This window comes from Dysidea avara, chromosome 12, assembly GCF_963678975.1.
Source record: "Dysidea avara chromosome 12, odDysAvar1.4, whole genome shotgun sequence".
Lineage (NCBI taxonomy): Eukaryota > Metazoa > Porifera > Demospongiae > Dictyoceratida > Dysideidae > Dysidea > Dysidea avara.
The window spans coordinates 8,675,341-8,696,234 of record NC_089283.1 but is presented as its reverse complement, the minus strand read 5'-3'; the positions used below and the strand labels follow the sequence as shown (position 1 = coordinate 8,696,234).

At 38.4% G+C, this 20,894-nt stretch overlaps 3 protein-coding genes across 3 annotated transcripts; 1 reads left to right on the top strand and 2 right to left on the bottom strand.

Moving 5' to 3' along the window:
* The first annotated feature begins 313 nt into the window (after positions 1-313).
* On the top strand, positions 314-6,057 carry LOC136239807 (uncharacterized). Its single transcript, XM_066030559.1, has 3 exons — positions 314-912; positions 1,011-1,286; positions 6,015-6,057. Exons 1-3 carry the CDS (start codon positions 314-316, stop codon positions 6,055-6,057), a joined length of 918 nt encoding a protein of 305 aa, XP_065886631.1.
* Positions 6,058-9,352: 3,295 nt separating this feature from the next.
* Positions 9,353-10,703, bottom strand: LOC136239806 (TNF receptor-associated factor 4-like). The gene is made up of 2 exons (XM_066030558.1): positions 10,205-10,703; positions 9,353-10,143 (listed from the first exon to the last, which is right to left on the bottom strand). Exons 1-2 carry the CDS (start codon positions 10,701-10,703, stop codon positions 9,353-9,355), a joined length of 1,290 nt encoding a protein of 429 aa, XP_065886630.1.
* An 8,267-nt stretch (positions 10,704-18,970) lies between these two features.
* Positions 18,971-20,425, bottom strand: LOC136239805 (E3 ubiquitin-protein ligase TRIM71-like). The gene has a single exon (XM_066030557.1). It carries the CDS (start codon positions 20,423-20,425, stop codon positions 18,971-18,973), a length of 1,455 nt encoding a protein of 484 aa, XP_065886629.1.
* Positions 20,426-20,894: the final 469 nt, after the last annotated feature.

Here is a 20,894-nt window from a genome sequence, read left to right as displayed (position 1 = left end):
GGGGGATCTCTTTGTTGGAAGTAGTTGGTAAGGTGGTGGCTAGAGTTATCCAGAACTGGTTGCAGGAACTTGCTGAGAAGTTACTCCCTGAATCGCAGTGTGGTTTCAGGAAGGGTCGAGGTTGTAATGATATGATATTCACTATTTGGCAAATGTCGGAGAAAGCTGTGGAACATCGAACAAGCAATTTTTTATATTTGTAGATCTAAGAAAGGCACTTGACTCAGTGCCCCGTGAAGCTCTTTGGAAGGTGCTTGGGAAGCTTGGAGTACCAGAAGTGTTGATTAACATTGTGAAGTCCTTTCATGAGAACATGACTGCTCAGATTAGGTTGGATGGAGAGTTATTAGAGGGAATTGATGTGAACAATGGCTTGAGGCAGGGATGTACTATTGCTCCAACACTATTTAATTTGTATTCTTGTGCTGTTACTGAACGATGGTTTTCCCGAATACAGAATGTAGAGGATGTAGGCACTAGATTATTATATAGACTAGACCAACAGCTTTTCCGAAGGTCCACCAGTGGGGCGGAGGAATTTGATATTAATGACTGTCAGTTTGCTGGTAATGTGGCTTTAGCCACATCATGTGCTGGAGCTGTAGAGGCCATTAGAGAATATCATTCTGCTGCAGCTGGTCTTGGATTGTCAGTTAGCTTTATCAAGACCAAGTTCATGGTGGCTGGACATGATATAACGGAGGAAGATACGCAGCCAATAGTAACATCTGGAGGGAATGTGGAGTGTGTGTCCGAATTTGTATATCTTGGTTCCCACATGGCATCTGATGGGAAGTTGGACACAGAGGTGGAGAAACGTATATCTGCTGCATCCAGAGCGTTTGGTGCACTACACCGTGCAGTTTCCAAGACAGAACCCTGTCAGTTCTCACCAAGAGACTTGTGTATCAGGCATGTGTACTCAATGTATCACTGTATGGAGGAGAGTGTTGGACACCATATAATCGACACCTTGTTCGTTTGAATCGTTTTCACCATCGGTGTATTAGGACTATTCTTGGGATAAGCAGGAAGAAGCAGTGGGAGCAGCATATCACTTCTGAAGTGACCCATCAGATGTGGGGTGACCCTGAGGCCATCAGTGAGAAACTGATTAGGCGCGGGGTAGGGTGGTTGGGGCATTTAGTGAGAATGGGAGACAGCAGGACCCCCAAAAGAACATTATTTGGGTGGTTACCCAAGAAACGACCACCTGGTGGTCCAAGAAAGAGATGGAGAGATGTTGTGAAGGCAGACCTTCAGACAGTAGGACTATTGGATACTTGGTACACCTCAGCACTCCACAGAGATCAATGGGACAACCTCTGTGTGTGTGTGTGTGTGTGTGTGTGTGTGTGTGTGTGTGTGTGTGTGTGTGTGTGTGTGTGTGTGTGTGTGTGTGTGTGCATGTGTGTAACTTGCACAGCTTCTCAGATTCATATATTACGTGGTAAAGACATCCCTTTACTACTATGTATATGATACACAACAGTATACTCACCACACAATAACAATCTTTCTGCAACACATATTATGTCTTCCCAGGAAGTTGCAGTATTGCCATCCAACCGTTCTGTAAGCATCTTAATGCAACAGCTTTCACAGTCATTGGGATGGTCATGTTGTATGATGTCCATCAAGTGATGATCAAGGCCAAGTTCCATACCTATTTTTCTCCATCGTGGTGCCCACTTTGGCATAAAACAATCAACAATATCATTTAACCTTGGCCTTTGCTTTACTGTAAGAAAATAAAATTGAACAATTGTTTATATGTAGCTATAGTACCGCAAACTACCAACCAATATCATTGACTTCTGTATGCTCCAAAACTATGGAACATATTATATATCATTCCATAATGAATCATTTAAACTCTAATAGCATTCTCATTGATACCCAGCACGGCTTCAGATCCCAGCACTCTTGTGTTACCCAACTTATTTCACTGATAGAAGACTTGTCACATGCTCTAGACCAACAGAAACAAACCGATGTCATTCTCCTTGACTTTGCTAAAGCGTTTGATAGTGTCCCACATCAAAGACTATTAGTTAAATTAAGACACTATGGTATCAACGATCACATCTGTCAGTGGGTCAATACTTGGCTGACCAGAAGGTCACAGCAAGTAGCTTTGGACGGTACTTTTTCTGACTCGATAGCTGTTCACTCAGGAGTCCCTCAAGGGACGGTCCTCGGCCCTTTGATGTTTCTTCTATACATTAATGATATAACAGAACATGTAAATTCGCCACTACGGTTATTTGCTGATGACTGTTTACTTTACAGAATTATCACCACCAAGGAGGATGCCATTCAACTTCAGCATGATCTTGATCAACTACACGAATGGGCAACTAAGTGGCAATTAAGATTCAATGTAACCAAATGTACTATTATGCGGTTTACCAGATCATTATCACCAATCATTTTCAACTACAAGCTAAACAATCACAACTTGGGTACATCAAACCAACACTCCTACCTTGGTGTTATATTGGACAACAAACTATCATGGTCTCCACATATTAGTAATATAGCTGCTAAGGCCAATAGAACATTAAACTTTTTGAAACGCAATCTGAGTTGCTGCTCGTCTAACATCAAAGCAACAGCCTACCTTACGATAGTACGACCGTCAATGGAATACGCTGCAGTCATCTGGGACCCATACCACCATAACAATATTCAACAGCTAGAGAAAGTACAGCGTAGGGCAGCTAGATGGGTCCTAAATGATTTCAATCGAATCAGCTCAGTCACAGCTATGTTACAGCATCTTTCTTGGCCAAGCCTTCAGCTGAGACGTAAAATATCCAGATTACAAGCACTTTTTAAAATTATACATCAAGATTATTTACTGTCAATTCCTCCTCATTTTATTTCAATGACAAGATCCACCAGACTATATCACCCACATCGTTTTATTCTACCAAACTCATCCACCTATTCATACCAACAGAGCTTTTTCTCCAGATCAATTAAGGATTGGAACAACTTACCATCTTCCATCATTGAGAGCAACAATATTGACTCTTTTTCAGCGGAACTGCAAACATTGTATAGAACTCAATAACTGTAATCTTTGTAACTACGTAGCTAAATTCATTTTATGATTGCTTTTCTTTTCCTGAGCATATCAGCTGTGCTGTCTGCTCAGTAACAATAATAATAATAAAAAAAAAAATAGTACCAGAAATGTTTTGATGCAGTTACATGCATGAATGCTTCATTCAAAGCAATAAAGAATAGCCAAATACAATAATAGTGTCGGCTATTGTAGCAACACATAACCAAGGGCGTAGGCAGGGAGGTTCGGATGAACCATCCGAACCTCCCTGGTAACATCCATAGCTACGTAGCATCATCTGTAGAAGTCTTGTTTGGCAATGCCCTTGTGTTTGCCTGCACTATACTAGTACACTACGTACTGAGTTTCAGTAGCTATCAGTCCCGAGATTGTGACCCAATTTCCACTCGCCCATTTCATCGTAGCTTTACTATTAAACTGATCCAACAGATAGCTAACTAGCTGTAGTAGCCGCTACGTAACTACAGCACTAAAATAATCGCCAGGGTCACTGAGGAAGCTATAGTTACAGTATAGACCTAGTGTGGATCTCAGTGCCGGTTCATACTACCACTATCTCGACAACTATACTAGCTACATATAGCTATACAGGAATCCCCTCCTTTACTCCCTGTTTCCCGTTCACTGTGACCCCTCTGGCCTGTAACGAAAATTTTGGTCCGGGGCAAAAATCGGTCCAGCCGGACCATTTTCAGTCGACCAAATTTAGTCCGCCCGGACCATTTTAGCATCCGAAATTGGTCCGACCTGACCAAAATTGGTCCGGCCCAAACCTAGTTGGCCACATGCACTTCTGGCCACTCAGACCAATATTGGTCGACCAAAATGGGTCCGGGTGGACCACTAACGCATGCAGCCAATGATGCATAGCTATAAGTTGTTTGTGACGGAACACTGCAGCCGACTTAGCTATAGCTATTCTCATTTATCAATCTCGAACGCGAATAATGAGCATTGCAGGCATTATCACTACATGGATTTGTGCTTAAAAGGTTATCCAACAAGGGCACGGATCATTGCATGCATGGGATCAGCTAGCTGCATTGGAGGTGCTTAAGATCGAGATACTCTAATAGAGCAGTCACCTATAACATTCATCACCAGGCACTGATCCAGAAATAAATGAAGGTCGGTGGCTACCCAGCCTAGCCCAGATTTTAAGTTGAGAGTCCTGAATGTCTTATTATTTACATCAGGAAGAGCTGACACTGTTATTGTTTGGCTTGTACAGTGAAGCGCATGCACAGTAGCATGTGCACTGTGCTCTTATGCACATATAATGTCTGATCAGATCATGAGTTAACACTAATGGTAGGCATTCCAGCCCAATTTTTAAATTTTGGAAAAATGGGCTTTTTATATGCTCAATAGATAGAGTATTGATTGCTGATCTCAGAAATATATAGTTTGTTGGGCTGGAATTAGCTACTTTGGCATGCATAGTGCTTAAAAACTGAAAAAAGGTACATTTTTTCTCCGGGGCTCCCCATACATTTAAAGGGAAAAATGGCACAATTAAATCAGGAAGCCATCTAGCAATCTGGACTATCTTGAAACTGCAGTTGCTTCTAGCTGCAAGTTTGTACATGTAATGAGAGTTACTTCAGATTGTATCAGATCTCAGCGATCTTTGTATGCTTTGTGGTGAGCAAATATGTTTCACCTACTGCACACTTCTTCAATACAATGGTGCATGCCTATAGGCAAGAGGCTATGTCAAGTAAGTAAAAACATCAAGTTAACAACTTATAAAGGTAAACAACTAAAGTGGAGGTGTCACAATGATGCAACAGTACCTAAGGTGGAGTTGCGGTTTTAATTATGGCATTGTTATACCGACTTTGAAGTGGTTTATACTTTTGAGATGACGACACAGCCATCAGAAAATTGCTCTGGAGCTGAAAATCGCTAACCAGAGCGAAGTAACTACGCACTTTAAAGTAAGCACCAGTGACTACCTTCCACCCGACAGTACGTTTTTTAAAGTTTTAAAGTATTCTACATACATTACAAGGCTTGAAAAGATTACAAAACAACACAAAACTTACTTATATGTAACGCGCACGATAAAACTAAGATTGTCATGATGATCAGCGTGTGGACAAACCCCACAGCGATTTTCATCCTCATTGGAGCTCGGACGACGGAGCAATCCCAAGTTAAACACGAGTTGTTATTTTGTGCCAGGGTTCTATTGGGGAATATACGGAGAATTTTTTTATTTAAAAATCTCGGATACTGGAATGCCTACTAATGGTTAAAACAATACATCTGTAACACCTACATGTGTACATACTACACGTACATTCCTCTCTTTTGTATGTGATATGTAGGAGTCACTAGGAGATGATAGCTTAGGTTTGCTCCATTAAATAACTTATTATATATAATAATGTGAACTCAGTATCATCTCCTACTGATCACACGTTCCTGCTGGTATAAACATTCCTTAAAAGTTATAGCTATAATATTCTCAGTATGTTTTTCACTACTTAGCCAACTTAAAAGTTTGAGGTAGTCGCATTATTCCACATTTTAGGGTTAATTGCTACAGACATAAAAGTAAAATTGACTCAATCCTAAAGCAGACCCCATAATATTATTTCCTTCAAGAAGTCCTCTGCCTGGTGATAGTTAATACTGCCCATGATCTGGCATAGATAAATTCATGTAGCTATACTGCTACCATCTACTGTAAGGTTATAGCCAGCTAGCATTGGAATCTGATGCAATGCAGGGATTTAGTTTATATTGATATAGCGAAAGAGTGTTCATGATCAGTAATATTCGGCATTATTAAATAATGCAAATCTGAGTGGCTGCAAGGCCATGCATGGTGGGTGGCTAGCCACCCCATCCACCCCCTCTGGATCAGTCCCTGAGATGATATGTGTAGCTGTTTATGACAATGTGCACATAGGTATTCCCAGATTAATAAAGAACTGACCAAGGGTCAGAATTAACAAATTAAATTCTGAGCTATATGCAGAAGTTGAAGATAAGACATGTTTTAATGACTGATAGATTTTATATATTGTCCACCATCAGTGATTTCCGCCATGTTGCTATATAGTTGTTTGTCATAATCAACACTAACAGGCTGGATGAAAGATTCAACCAAACACTGCAGAGCCGATGATGCTTGTGAAGTTTATTGAGCATATAAAAACATACTTAGGAAAAATGATGTGATTATGATTATGATGTGATTTGGGTTGAGGCTTAGAAGCCTGTACACCCACCCAACCACATACATACACATACATAAATTAGATGCAATAAACAAAAATTAGCTATGAATATAGTCATAAAAGAATAGCTTGATACCTGTGTTTTTGCATGCAACATTGCATGCACACCATGAGTCCATGTAGTATTGACCATGCATTTGAGTTGATGTACTGATGCCGGAAGAAAACCTCTAGTTCCCACTCGGACAGCTAGCTATTGACATGGAGAAGAAGAATGCAGGACTTTTATCATCTCACACTGCTTTAAATTAAAACAGCATTAATTTTGCGACTGTGTAGTGTGTGTTCAGCTGCATATATAGCTACGACATAGAATAGTTTCTGTACTACTGTAATATGCACTTTCCGTAGCTAAATCAAGTCGGGAAACGAAACTGCGCTCTGATTATATAGTTTCCAGGTTAAGTCGGCTGCAGTGATCCGTCACAAAAAAACTTAGCATGGACCGACCTGTAACACTGATAGTACACGCAGACTTATGCATGCTCTACACACGATCTCCTGTAATTGACACATATAGGTAATGATTGTGGTTGTAAGGTTTCATGTACTTGTAATGGGAGATTAATAGTGAGATGTAACACGAGTGGCAGTGTTTCCTAGAGTAGCCGTTTCACAGACCTGTCCACACAATGCCTGGTACACCCGCGAACTAACCAAAACTATAGTTGATCCAAGTGGTCTAGGGTCCAGTGCATGTGGCCAACCAAGTTTGGGCCGGACCAATTTTAGTCAGGCCGGACCAATTTTGGATGCCAAAAATGGTCCGGCTGGATTAAACTTGGTCAACCAAATTTGGTCCGGCCGGACCGAATTTACCCGGACAGATATTTCCGTGACAGGCCTTCCTCTTGATCTAGCTAGTATTTGCATGGACTGAACTGATCTTGGTAGCTATGAACGATGAAACTTTACCACTGAGGTGACAAAGCCACAAAAACACACATGGCAGAAACTCAAACTAACTATCTGATCCTAACTTAATGTAACTCAATAGTTTTGGTAGTCCCTCGATTTCCATCTCGCGGGCAACCATCGCACTCCATAAACTAGTCACGCGAGACCTCAAGTGATTGACAGTGCAGCCAGCAAACTCCTTGTTGGAAAAGGAGCTGAAACATCACAGCTCCATTAAATATTTGCTACAAGTACTATTATGTAGTAATAAGTATATAGCTAGCCTTGGTTGTCAACAGAAAACGGTTGTCAACAAAATTGTAACCCTGTACCAGTTTTGTCACGAATACCTCGAGAAACTGTCCTGGGTCCCCTGGTGTTTTTATTGTATATAAATGACATCACAAAAGATATCAATTCTCCTCTTCGGATGTTCACTGCTTTACAGAATAATCAATAGCAGAGAAAATACCACCAGGCTCCAACAAGATTTGAACAAGGTATCTGAATGGGCTAACCGGCACTTGGCAACTAAACTTTACTGTCATCAAATGTGCTGCAGCAGTGACCACACATGATTATATAATATGACCACATATTAGAAGTATCTGAACAGCACTCTTATCTGGACGTCTGATCATTATCCTGGTCCTCACACATAGCAAAGGCAACAAAAACTCTAATTTTTTTGAAACACAACCTCAGTAATTGCTCAAGAAGAGTTAAGGAATCAGCATACCTCACAATGATTAGACCACAAATGGAATATGCGTCATCTGTATGGGATCCATCCTATAGTCACAAATCCAACAATTAGAAAGGTACAACGTCGTGCAGCCCGATGGATTTATAACGACTATAGTAGATTTAGCTCAGTCTCAGCAACATTAAGGTATACCAAGAAACAGGTAAATATGACAATATTACATACATAGTGTTATTGCTTGCTTTTTAGGGGAATGCACAGCTAGAGTTTGAAACAACTTAAAGTCTCACAAACGTAAGTCTAAACTATCTTTTATTGATTCCTTGTTTCCAATCACTTTAAGAGCAATCAGCTATGGGTAGCTATAGATATTATCATTAGCAACAAGTTTTTAAATGGCAATGCTGTCCACCAGCTAATGCATGTTTCAAGCTCTCCATAAGCACAATGTGTAACAGACAATAAAGAAATTAAGTTACAATATAGTTTGTGCTGGGTGTTGGACTGGGATCAGACCAGTGTACGTCCAGAGTACATGTACTAGAATAAGGTTTGGGTCTGAAATTGGTGTTCCATTAGTAAAGCAATAAGCTCTAGATATGCTGAGGGTTTCCTTGGTTAAAGTGTCTGTAGTACTATACATCAATCAGAGTATTATGTTAGCTAATACTGTACATCTTATTGTTTCAGCTCAGGTTCTAGAGTTACTGGAAATAATCCCTTCATTTTATCTCAGTATTTTAGGTACAATATTCCACCCCTATAGAGACTGAATTCTGCCCATGTCACCCCCTCTTATAGGTGTTTTGAAGTGCCTGCGATAAGATTATTGAAATTACCCTTGAAATCTGCCTTGAGTGTCCACCTGTCTGGCTGGGCATAAACACGATGTCAGGCTACTGTTTAACCTGCTGTTTAAACTTGTATATATCACTACATTATAGTCTGTATTTGAATGATATACCCAACTGATTAATTAATGCAAAATATGTAACACAGGTAAATCTTTAGATCCATACAACCAAACAGGATCACGAAAAGTTATATTTATTACTTAATAGACTGGCTGACTACTTTATTAAAGTAACTTCTTTAACAAAGAAATATTCATCATGTCTATATAGATAATTTTAAATTACAACAACAAAGTTTCATGCAGGTGACCGGAAAACAATATATCAATAAATATTAGCCTTAAAGAAATTCATTACATTGGTACAACTGCATGACTCCACAAAGCAATTCCAATCACTAGCTATTGCAATCTGACTATCGCATGTATAACAACATAGCAAGACAATATATTACATTGCACTGCACTGTAAAAACAAAGTAGTGGATGTCACACTGTTTTAATTGCTGGGAGTACATGACATTCACAATACTTTCTACCTAAAGCGATCTTTAAGTTTTAGTATGAAGTGCACTAATTTGCAGAAAGAGAGCATCATCTATGAGATACTGGCACGTGGAAGTAACTTTGTAAAGATTTTCATTGGAAATAAAGTCGGGAAATCCCCAGCCATCTTGAGCCGTGTTAGCATCAGTCACCCTTATACCAATATCTTCATCATGATATTTAGTAAAAGTCATTGTAAATGAGTGATGATTACAGTCATCAGTCTGGTTTAACAACTTCACTTGAAACATTCCCCTTAATGGCCATGTTAGCTCATCATCATGTGGACCCTTCATGAGGCATAAGTATGCAGACAAGTGAGTCTCTTCATGTTTGTCCCAACCAGCAGGATCAACAGTTAAACACATTTTGTATCCATTGTTGTGTGTGTAAAATGGCTCACTGGTCCAGGGACGTCCTTTCTCTTTGTATTCTGCAAAGCCAGACAACTTCAATATTACTGGGCATACTCGAGTTGTGTTGGCCATCATATTCAAATGAATAGACCATTGCACTGAGTCAGTGATTATGCTGGATTTTTCACTACTGTCAATCAAGCGATGTAACATTACTTCCATGCTATTAAGTCCAATTTCTGTAGATGTTAGTTTATTTTCAGTTTTAGCTAGTTTCAATTTCGTCATCAACAAATGTTCCTCCATTTTGTCCTTCTCATGTTTCATCCTTTTCTTACGCATCATCCTCTCCTCACACCCCACATTGTGATACTCACACTGGACCACCTCAAGAGGACACTCCTTCCTGTGTGCATTCAAGTCTTCACGAGGGACACTTTCTATTGCACACCCACTATTGGGACAGGGTAGGGGAAACTTAGGACATTTGTCAGTGCCCACCCTCAATAAACTGGTGTTCACCTGAAATTTGGCAGTAGTGGCAATCAACTTTACGACGTGGACACTCAGTCTTAACATGACTGGTCAGATATTGCCGTTTTACAACCTTTCCACAGTCTTCAACACACTTCACATCCTCAAACTGACAACCATTTTTGTTTCTAAGGTGATTATTAATGTCATTTAGTTCACCCTGCCATTCGCAGCCTCTTTCCTTGTTAGTACACATCACATGAAGATTCCTAATTTCTCTATCACTTAACTTGTTGGGAAATTTAGTGAAATCTGAACCACGACAAACTGGACAAACCTTTATATCAATGGTGGTAGCCTTCTTGTAATTGTCCAAGCAAGGTTTACAAAAATTATGTCCGCAGCACACACTCAAGTAAGGATCTCGGCTGGGAAGGTGACATATCTTACACACGAGTGACTCTGATGGAGTATTAACAAATTCATAGTCGTATCCAGCAGTATCAATGGGCGTGGCAATCGCCATTGTAGCGGGGTACTGCGTGAGCTCACGTAGCAAGAGCTTTTAGAGAGCATTTAGACGAGAACATTACTCATTAGTCTCTGGTTATGACCGATTTGCGAGCCGATTTTACTGTAAACAAAAAAATGGGCACGTGATAGTTCACGTGCGCATTTCAAACTCCGTAAATTAATTCCGGGGCCGTTTAGCTTTTGTTTATCAAGCCGGCATCACAGCACATGCAGCATCATCATCATGATCAGAGATGTTTTATTTTGTTACGACAACTTTAAGACATAAGTGCAGGGGCCTAGACTCAGGGGTACCATGCACTGATACTCACAGGGTGGTCAGTACAGGACTGTAATTACAGGAGTGATGTGTAATTTTTGTGTTGTGTTTAAATAGCTCTTGAACTGTGTTTGAGTTGTACTTTTTTGCTTCTGTACTTGTGTGGTTATTATTGTTTGCTTTTTTGTATGCTCTTGTATGGAAGAGCGGCTATGCCGAATATTTGAGCTAAAAAATCAATCAGGAGCCCTGGCAAAAGTTACATTAGTAAATTACAATATTATTAGTCACTATAATCTTAAGATTCTTATTCCCTGGCTTTTAGGCATTCTCACTGGCCTTATAGTGTTACAACAATGATAGCTGGTTAGCAGTACATGTCTGCAAACCAATTTATATATGGCCAGTCACAGTGAATGTTGACATTGGAGTTAGTGATAAGGATGGGACAACAATGTGATTATATAGTTTGGAGTAAGTGCAATGTGATTTAAGGGAAGGTCAATCAAGTAAGTTAAGCATAGTGGCAAGAAATCACATGAACTCTTGATGGCAATAAACTGATCTTAGAATATATACCACTCCTAGCCTTTTAATACTATACTATACATGTAGCAGGGGTGGATCCGGGAGCTGGCAAGGAGAGGGGTACAAACAGGCTAAGTCGTAGGTGGTTGGGGAGAGCAGATTCTCTTGTATATTTAAAGTAGCAAATAATTCCTCTTAGTATCGCTTATTTTTGCTATTTTTGCCTTTGTGAAGTCTTAAAAAGTTGTTTTATAGGCTAGAATGTCTTAAATACTACCCACACAATAATATTTTTAGAGCTGCTTAGTACACACGAAGGTGCTGTGTGACAATATAACAGCACTAGCTGCTTTGGTATTTGTTTTAGGTGAGTTTACAATAAATGAATGGTAGTAATATATGTATATTTTTATAAGTTATAATTGATTATGACTTGACATGGTTTAGTATTGCAATAAAAAGAAGTATAGCTCCTCCACAGAGGGCGGGAGGGAATGCCCCATCCTGGATCTGCCATTGTGCAGCATACAAAATTATCACTTTAAAACAATGCATTAACATTATTGTTATACTTTGGCAGAAAGAGTTATAACTTTGTTACTGGTGAACAGTTTATGTTAAGAGAATGCAATTTGCCAAAAAATAGCATGATAAAAAAAGTGTCACAAATTCTGCAAAAAAGAGGAAATTTACTCAAATGCATAGCACAAAACATTCTAATAGAATGACCACCATTAAAGTTGTTCTTTGATTTCAACTAAAGAACTCTAGCTACTAAAATGCTATAGATTATAGCTATACTCTTTAAAGTGTTCTGTTGACAGATGTTCTTTAGTCTGCATGTGACTGTTTTATTGGATGCTCTATTAGAATCTTTTGACCTTTGTTCCCCCTCTGGATACACCCCCGTGTATAATCTTCATGTTAGCTATTATAAACTTACTGTACTGCATTGCCTGCACTTATGGTAAACAGTAAATCTAGTGCTCCTGCTGCAAGTATATAAATAAGCACATACAAATTCCAAGGAACCCAAAGAAACCACACTGTAGGGATCATCTGCAAAGGACACCATGAACTATGACCATGTATATATGTGTTAAAATACATCTTGATATTGTTTCCAGGTCCCAACATTCTGCAGGTTCCTGCATGAAGGCAAATGTTACTAAATATTGCTGACTTATAGAACTTTATTTCGTAGCACAATATACAATGTGTCTGGCTTCATATGCTATTTGCTGTTTTATCAACACGTTTTGATTATCCAAGAATATACACCCTGCAACTATTGTATGGCAAAGGTCGCTGACATAAATTCTACCATTTGGACTACATGCTATGCTGTTGGGTGATACAAGACCCAAAGCTACACACAAAGATACCACCTCTAGATCTGTTAAAGATTGATATGCGATTATTACCTTCCTCAGCTACGATAATGAAACCATGCATATAGATCAATTGTGATACTAGATGGGCCATTCAGCTGACCCCTAATGGTACTGACCTTGCCAACCTATTTTCATCAACAGTAAAAATGGAAATGCAGTGTTTCCATTGCAACAGTCCGCAACCAATATCTACTTGTTGTCAGTTGTGGCTACATCAGTTGGACATTCTGACCCAATAACATGGCTGAACTGACTATCACAATGGAACACTGAGATGTGACAGTTATGCCTTATCATATACTGTGATTCCTACTGGATAGCTTAGTTCACTGTCATTAGATCCATACTCGCCAATTACTGCAGTAAATAGCTACCATCAAAGTCAAACTGTTGAATCCTGTGGTTATTGTAATCAGCCACATGCACATTGTGGCTGCATTAACACCACTACATGCATGCATGCTTTAAGACCTGTGCTAACCCTGTCACTCACTGTATTAAGTCATGCAGTTATGTTATGTGCCATCACAGTGCATAAATTTGCATATGATGGTTATTGTCTTCAGATGTGGCTGGATGAATTATTATGAAAATGGCATATATAGGAGGTACAGTATCTGCAATGCTTAAACTGTTCTACCATATCAAGAAATAAACTCCACTATCAGCATTTGGAATTATTAATTATTATTATAACTGCTACCAATCATCAAACATTCAGCAGAGTGATATAATGACATGAAGTTTCTGAGTGCCAGGCATCAATTTTAATATGCTACTTATGTAGCTATGTGTCATTTCTTAAATCCTTTACACACTGGCAAGAATCATGTCAGGGACTCAGGGTTGTTCCATTTAGTTGTAAATGAAATATACGGTAATCCTTCATGTATGACTATCTGTCTAATCCCATTTAACTCCAGTAGTTAATGTGCTGCAACAAGAAACCTGTAATCCATTTATCACTATCACCAGTGTACAATGATTACATCATCAAGAATAGACAGCTAAAGAAATTCTGTGAACTGTCAACAAATTGTGTTAACTAATAATGTTGTTTATCATTGATCATGTGACTTCATAGGACATCACAGAGTGTCACAACAACTAACAATTTAGTAGTGAAGAAGTTGTGTCTAGTAAGAGAGTGTTTCTGTGGAGGCTAATGCAACTATGTCAAATAGATCTGATGAGGAGTTTGACATTTTCAGTGTCGTATGCTATTTACCTGAAGATGTTCTTGTTGGTATTGTCAGTCTTTTTGATAGTCATTTCATCTTCGATGGTTATCTTTGCTATACTGAAAGATAAGAAGTTAAGAACTGTTAACAATCTACTTGCTGTTAACCTCCTAGTTACAGACATCATGCAAATACTAGTCCATTTCAGTTTTACCATCTATCTAGCTAGTATACATCTTTTAGATCTAGAGTGGGATGGTTATTGCAATTAATGTTGTTTTAGTTAACTATAACTAAAAGTACTTGTAGTAAGGCAAATAATTATGTATTAGTTAACTAAAACTGTAACTAAAACCAAAAGATTTTAATATGCACAACTAAAACTATAATTAAAACTAAAAGGTTTTCATGTTTTTAACTAAAACTATAACTACAACTAAAATAACAAAGACAATATAACCAACTAAAATGAATTAAGAAGAATTACCACGTATAACTAAAACTAAAACTCTTAACTAAAACGACACTAATTGCAATGTGCATTTTCTAGTAGTGTCAATATCATCAAGAGTTATCATACTGATGGTTATTCCCCTGACTGTTTATCGTGTCGTTAGTATTGCACGTCCATTTTCCTACAAGAGGATCATGACAAGGAACAGGATTATTGCAATGATAATAACACTGTGGGTTCTTGCTCTAGTTATGATTGTGCTTACCTTGGACTACAACGTAGCTTTTGTGCCATCTCTAGCAGCTTGTGCAGTAACTAACATTCATGCAGTGGCCCCAATAATCTATGTAGTACCTGATGTGCTAGTTTTCATGCTCATCCTCTTTGTATCTGCCTACCTCCGCTACAAGATCATTAAGTCAAACCGGTTTATCCATGGTATATAGAGAAGTGCTACAGATAGGGAGAAGGCCCTGAGAGCTGGCAGATTGGTAGAAGCATTAATGGAGCAGGTGAAGCCAACCATGTCTGTCTTGCATGATAGCTGGGGGAATTGACGGATTGTTTGATTTATTTTTGATTGTCATTTTTGGCGTTGTGAGTACCTCATCTTCCCCAGTAATGCTATTGCTACTCAGTGAAATTATTGCTTTCCTGTTTTACTGTCAGTTACTAAGCCATTCCTTGAGCTTTGGACTGTACAATAAAGAGATATGAGAGAAAGTACTTACTTGTTATCCTAAGCAAAGTATATAGGGTGGTTGTACTTGTACTAAATGTAAGACCATGAATTGGATAGTATTATATCTCATAAATTATTGTAACTGTGTGTGTGTGTGTATTCTACGTTTTTCATATATCCATGTCAACATTTACCATATAGCCTGTATATTTCGAGGGGTAATTTTTCAAGGTTGAGCAATGTAAAAATAAAAATTTTGCGGATTCACAAACAATCCTACACTGTAAAAAATGAAGTGTGTCCTGCACACCAAAATGTCACAATATACACACTAATATGCCAATTGGTGTGTATATAGTGACATCTCACTATCTCACTTGGCATTTTTCTCAGACTGCTCTAGTTTATTACCAGCTTTTTAAGATGCTGAATGGGTGCATTCAGCCAGTAGCTACTAACTAGTACAAAATATCCTTGATGTGGTTGGAAAAATGGTGATTATGGCAAGGATGAGGAGTTTATGTGGCCTAAAACACAACACATCATATAAAGACTTGACGTTTTGGTCGCACTGTTTGCCATGCAGCAGTATATAGGTGGTGTGTGGCTATACAGGTTTGAGCTATGTCCAGTCATGGATTTTTCCTTACCACACCTTTTCAATCATACTATTATAACATCTTTAAACAGGCAGGTATCCTACACACCTTCATGTAGCTATAGCACTTGTGCTGTAAAGCCTTAATAAAAAAATACATAAAAATACAGTTGTTTCATGTCTTTGATACTGATGGTGTCCAGACTGGCAGACATATACATGTACAGTAATTGATGAAAAATTGTTCATTGCCATTGCTTATATAGCTATACCTATCAGATTACTCCACTAGGATTGATGTATGAGCACATAGCTGTGGTCACTGTATCAGTTGCTAGGTAGTGTAGAAATAATCCATGCATGAACCAGTGCATGCAGTTATGTGGTCGCTTTAATTTATAAGTTTGTAATGTACAGCAGTGGCATAGCCAGGAAAAAAATTTTACCGAGGCAAAGTTTATGCATTGACCTAATTGAGAGGGTCTGCTTCTGACTCAACTGATTCACAAATACTTTTAGGTATGGGTGGTACAGCATTTGCAGGTTGACTATCTGGTTGGATGGAAGAACGACTCTGAGCATTTTTCTACATGCCATAAGTAATACTCCAGCTTAGTTCATGCTACAGTATAGTCAATTTATAGACTAGTTTAATTATAACTTACTCCAGAGATATTAATTTTTGAGTGGTCAGGTCATCCACAGACTGCAATGGAGGTAATATCATGCACACTATACTTTTTTTGATGTGATGTTTAAGTCAGAGATTATCTCTTTCATGTGATGCTTAACTGCATGTACTAAGCATGTAAAGCTAGGGAATCTGGCGGCATGCTCCCTGAAGGAAACTTTTGAAAATATATGCTTTAAATGGCATGTGGAGGCTATATTTTTGATTGTAACTGCTAATGCATATGATATGCACTATCAATTAGCTCAATACAATACCATGCAGTTGACTCATTGGAACTTTTGAAAAGTAGAATAATGTAACATGCATAAATGTAAATAATTTAGACCAAGCAGTGTAATGAGAACAGTCTACAATCTGTACTGAATGCTCTATTAGAGTATATTACGATGACTGCTCTATTAGAGTATATCAATTTTTTTACGACTGAATTCAACTGAGTAGCTGAAAAGTGGTCCGGCACCATGCCACCATGGGCTCCAGCCCTGCTTAGTAATACAGCCATAGATTCTATTATGTGGGACACAGTAATGCTGTCTAGTAGCGTTTGAGTAGAAAATCCGGGGCACCAAAACTCAGGCTTGCTCATGCAGCCTGTTGAGCATTTTTACCAAGGCAGCTGCCTCAACGGTAGCTATGCCACTGTACAGTGACCAGCCTTGTGCATACTTTATTACTAATTTTAATATTTTACTCCCTGGCTTATAGGCCTTCTCACTGGTCCTTTTAGTGGTACAACAATGATGACTGTTGGCTAGCTGTACATGTCTGCAAACTAATTTTGTATATGGCTATTCAGAGTGAATGTTGACATTGAAGTTAGTGATAAGGATGGGGCATTATTAATTATATGGAGTAGGTGCGACGTTATTCAAGGGAAGGCCCATAAACATAGTAGTTAGTCTTGATAGCGGTAACACTGTTTCTCCAAGAGTGCACTTGTTATATAGCATTGCTTCACAAAATTACTTTGCCTAATCAGAATCTTTTCTTGCTTGACTGATGTAGCAAGGTAATGCATGGAGCAAGTGCAAAAGTCGTCTAACAATGTCATAACATAATGTCAAGAGCTAATGTGTATATACATAGTCATTGTGCATGGTGTCCTTTACAGAAAATCCCTACAGCGTGGTTTCTCTGGAAATCTCCTTTGGAATTTGTATGTGCTTAGTTATAGAGTCTGTCTAACTTGCAGCAGGAGCAGTAAAGTTAATATTACTGCTTTCCATCACATACAAAAGTGCAAGCATTGCAGCACAGTAAGTTTATAATAGCTAACATGAAGGAGGACAAAGACTGAAAGATTCTAATGGAGCAGTCACAGACACTCCCATCACATGCAGATTAAAGAGCATGTCAATAGATAACTTTAAAGAGTATAACTATAATCCATAGCATTTTTATAGAGCTCTTTAGTTGAAATCTTCATTTTCAATGTGAATCGAAAGAATCCAAATTGGATGAGTTTGAAATTATAAGTTACTATTGCAGCAGTGAGCAAGTCGACTATTTTTTACAATAAAATTTATAATATATAGCTGAACTCCATACAAAATGACAATTTTTACTGTGTGGTAGTTGACACATCGATCAAAAAAATAATCTCTATGGTGATTGTTCTATTAGAGTGTTTTGTGCTACCCATTTGAGTAAATTTCCGTTTTACAAATTTGTGACACCTTTTTATTGTATCGTTTTTTGTTGTTTTTTTAAACTTCTAATTGCATTTTCTTAACATAAACTGCTCACCAGTAACAAAAGCTATAACTACCTAGGTTATATTTAATACATTGTCTTGCATAGTTACAACATAAATATGTATATGTATAACTCAACATACAAACTAGTTATAACAAAGAGTATACATTCTTAATTGCTCTATAATATCAGTTACAATTTTGTGACTTGCACATAGAGAAGTCGTCGAGATGTTTATTATAGATCTAGACAAAATTATGGCTAGTAATCTGAAAATATCTGGATCCTTTTGTTGTAAAGGTCATTGACGTAAATACTACCATTCGGACTACATGCTATACCATCGGGGGATAAAAATTGGCCACTGTGAGTACCACAAGACCCAAATCTATGCACAAAGACACCACTTCTGTTAAAGATTGATATGCAATTATTACCTTCCTCAGCTACGATAATGAAACCATATAGATCAGTTGTGATACTAGATGGGCCATTCAACTGACCCCTAATGGTGCCTTCGGTACCAACCTTGCCAATGTATTTTTCATCATCAGTAAAAATGGAAATGCAGTGTTTCCAACAGTCCGCAACCAATATCCACTTGTTGTCAGTCGTGGCTACATCAGTTGGACATTCAAACTGACCTGATCCAATAACATGGGCGAACTGACCATCACATTGGAACACTGAGATGCGACAGTTATGTTGATCAACAACAAATACCTTATCATATGGTGTGATTTCTACTGGATGGCTTAGCTCACCATCATTAAATCAATACTTGCCAAACTGCAGTAAATAGCTACCATCAAAGTCAAACTTTTGAATCCTGTGGTAATTGCAATCAACCACATGCAAGTTGTTACTGGCATCAAATGCTACTGCAAGCGATCTATTGAACTGGCCATGGTCTCTACCAATGGACCCAAATTTGTTCACCAGATTGTCTTGATTATCAAATACATACACGCAATTGTTCAAATCATCCCCTACTGCCCACCTACCATCTCTACTAAACGCAATGCCCCATGGACGTCCCATCGTACCATTATCATTGACTATCTTACTAGGCTTGTCTAAAGCTGAGTATTGACGTACCTGAACACTAAAGGGACTTCCTGTAATATGATGGCCATCAATAGTTACCGACAAATTCACTTCTTGAGAATTACTGGCTACAAAACATACAGTGTAACTGCCATCTTGGTTGTCCTTCACTGCAGCTGTAACAACATATGTTCCTGGTTCTGCCAATACTGTCACTGTGCTACCAGGTTTAGCTGGATTGTCATTATGATCCCTTGTAACAACATCAAAAATACTGAGTTGTTCAGAATTTACCCACTTAGGAACTTCAGCTTTTGTGCTAAGAAGTTGGGCTTTATCCTTTGGCAAATGTGCAAACTGTAGAAAAAACGATTCATATTTTTTAGTAGGCACAAATTGCATGTCCACTAATTCTACTGGTTCAGCATTCAACTTGTTATAGCTACCTGTTAATTTCTCCACATCTTCAGTAACTTGTTTCTTCATGGACAATATTTCTTGGCTTGATGAACCCTTTACAACATTGTTCAAGTCTTTAACACTCTCTAGTCGTGCTTGTAGATGTTCAGTTTTCTCTAATTGCAATGAAAATGCTATTTTGTTTTGAGCTGACATTTCACAGAATTCTCTTTTTAGATTCTCTCTTTGTTGTTGTAGTTTTCTTTGTAGTTGATCATAATAGGTATCAATCTGTTGCTCAACATTAGCGGCCAATGACCAAAATTTTTCCCTTGTGGTGACGATATTTTTCTGTGCTTCATTTAACATGTTAGCCATCTTCTCTACTGCCTCCATCATCTTATCGAAATCTGCTTTGTATTTCCTTGCAATCTTTTCCACTGTGTTATGTTTGTGCCCATCTTCAATACGGTGATCTGTCGTTGTACAGTAATGACACACTAACTGTTCACATGTCTCACAGTAGAAGTTCAGGTCCATACATTGTTCCTGGCATAGCAGTGGTTTGGCTTTAATCTTAATGTTGATATTCTTTATTTCAGATCTTGCATCCTTCAGGTGCATTATGTGGTGGCCATGATACTCTTTGCTGTACTTGTGAGATTCGTGACAGTGTTTACACAGGAGCACACCACAATCAAGACACAAAACTACTCCAGGGTCATCCCTCACGCAAACATCACAACTGACCTCCTCTTCTCCTAATTTTTCTTTAAGAGCCATTTCATCAACAATACGATTCAGTTATAAAGAAGTTGTTAGGTAGGTCCTTCAAATCTCCTGTGGGAGCTACACTTGTTTCTCTACATTCTGGACAAGTTATATGTTGAATCGACTTGTGTTGAATCCAACCTTTAATTTTCAAGACACTCCTCACAGTACGAGTGGTAACAAGGGAGATATTTTGGCTTTTTGCATAACTCCAAACAGATGGGACAAATTAAGTGACTAGCCACCATCTTCACCTTTTTAGCAGCCATATTGCATATACTGTCTATAGCCAGGACAACGCGGGCAGCAGCTAAACTTTAAAACATTGTGTACCTGTGTACACGTCGCAGTTCATGTCCCTAAAATTGCTCATGTGATCTTGGCCAACATTTAAAAGCAATGTTTTAGGAATCCGAAGATTACAAGTTTAATTTGTAAAGAAAAAAATAGTCCCATCCTAAAGTATGTTTTTATATGAACA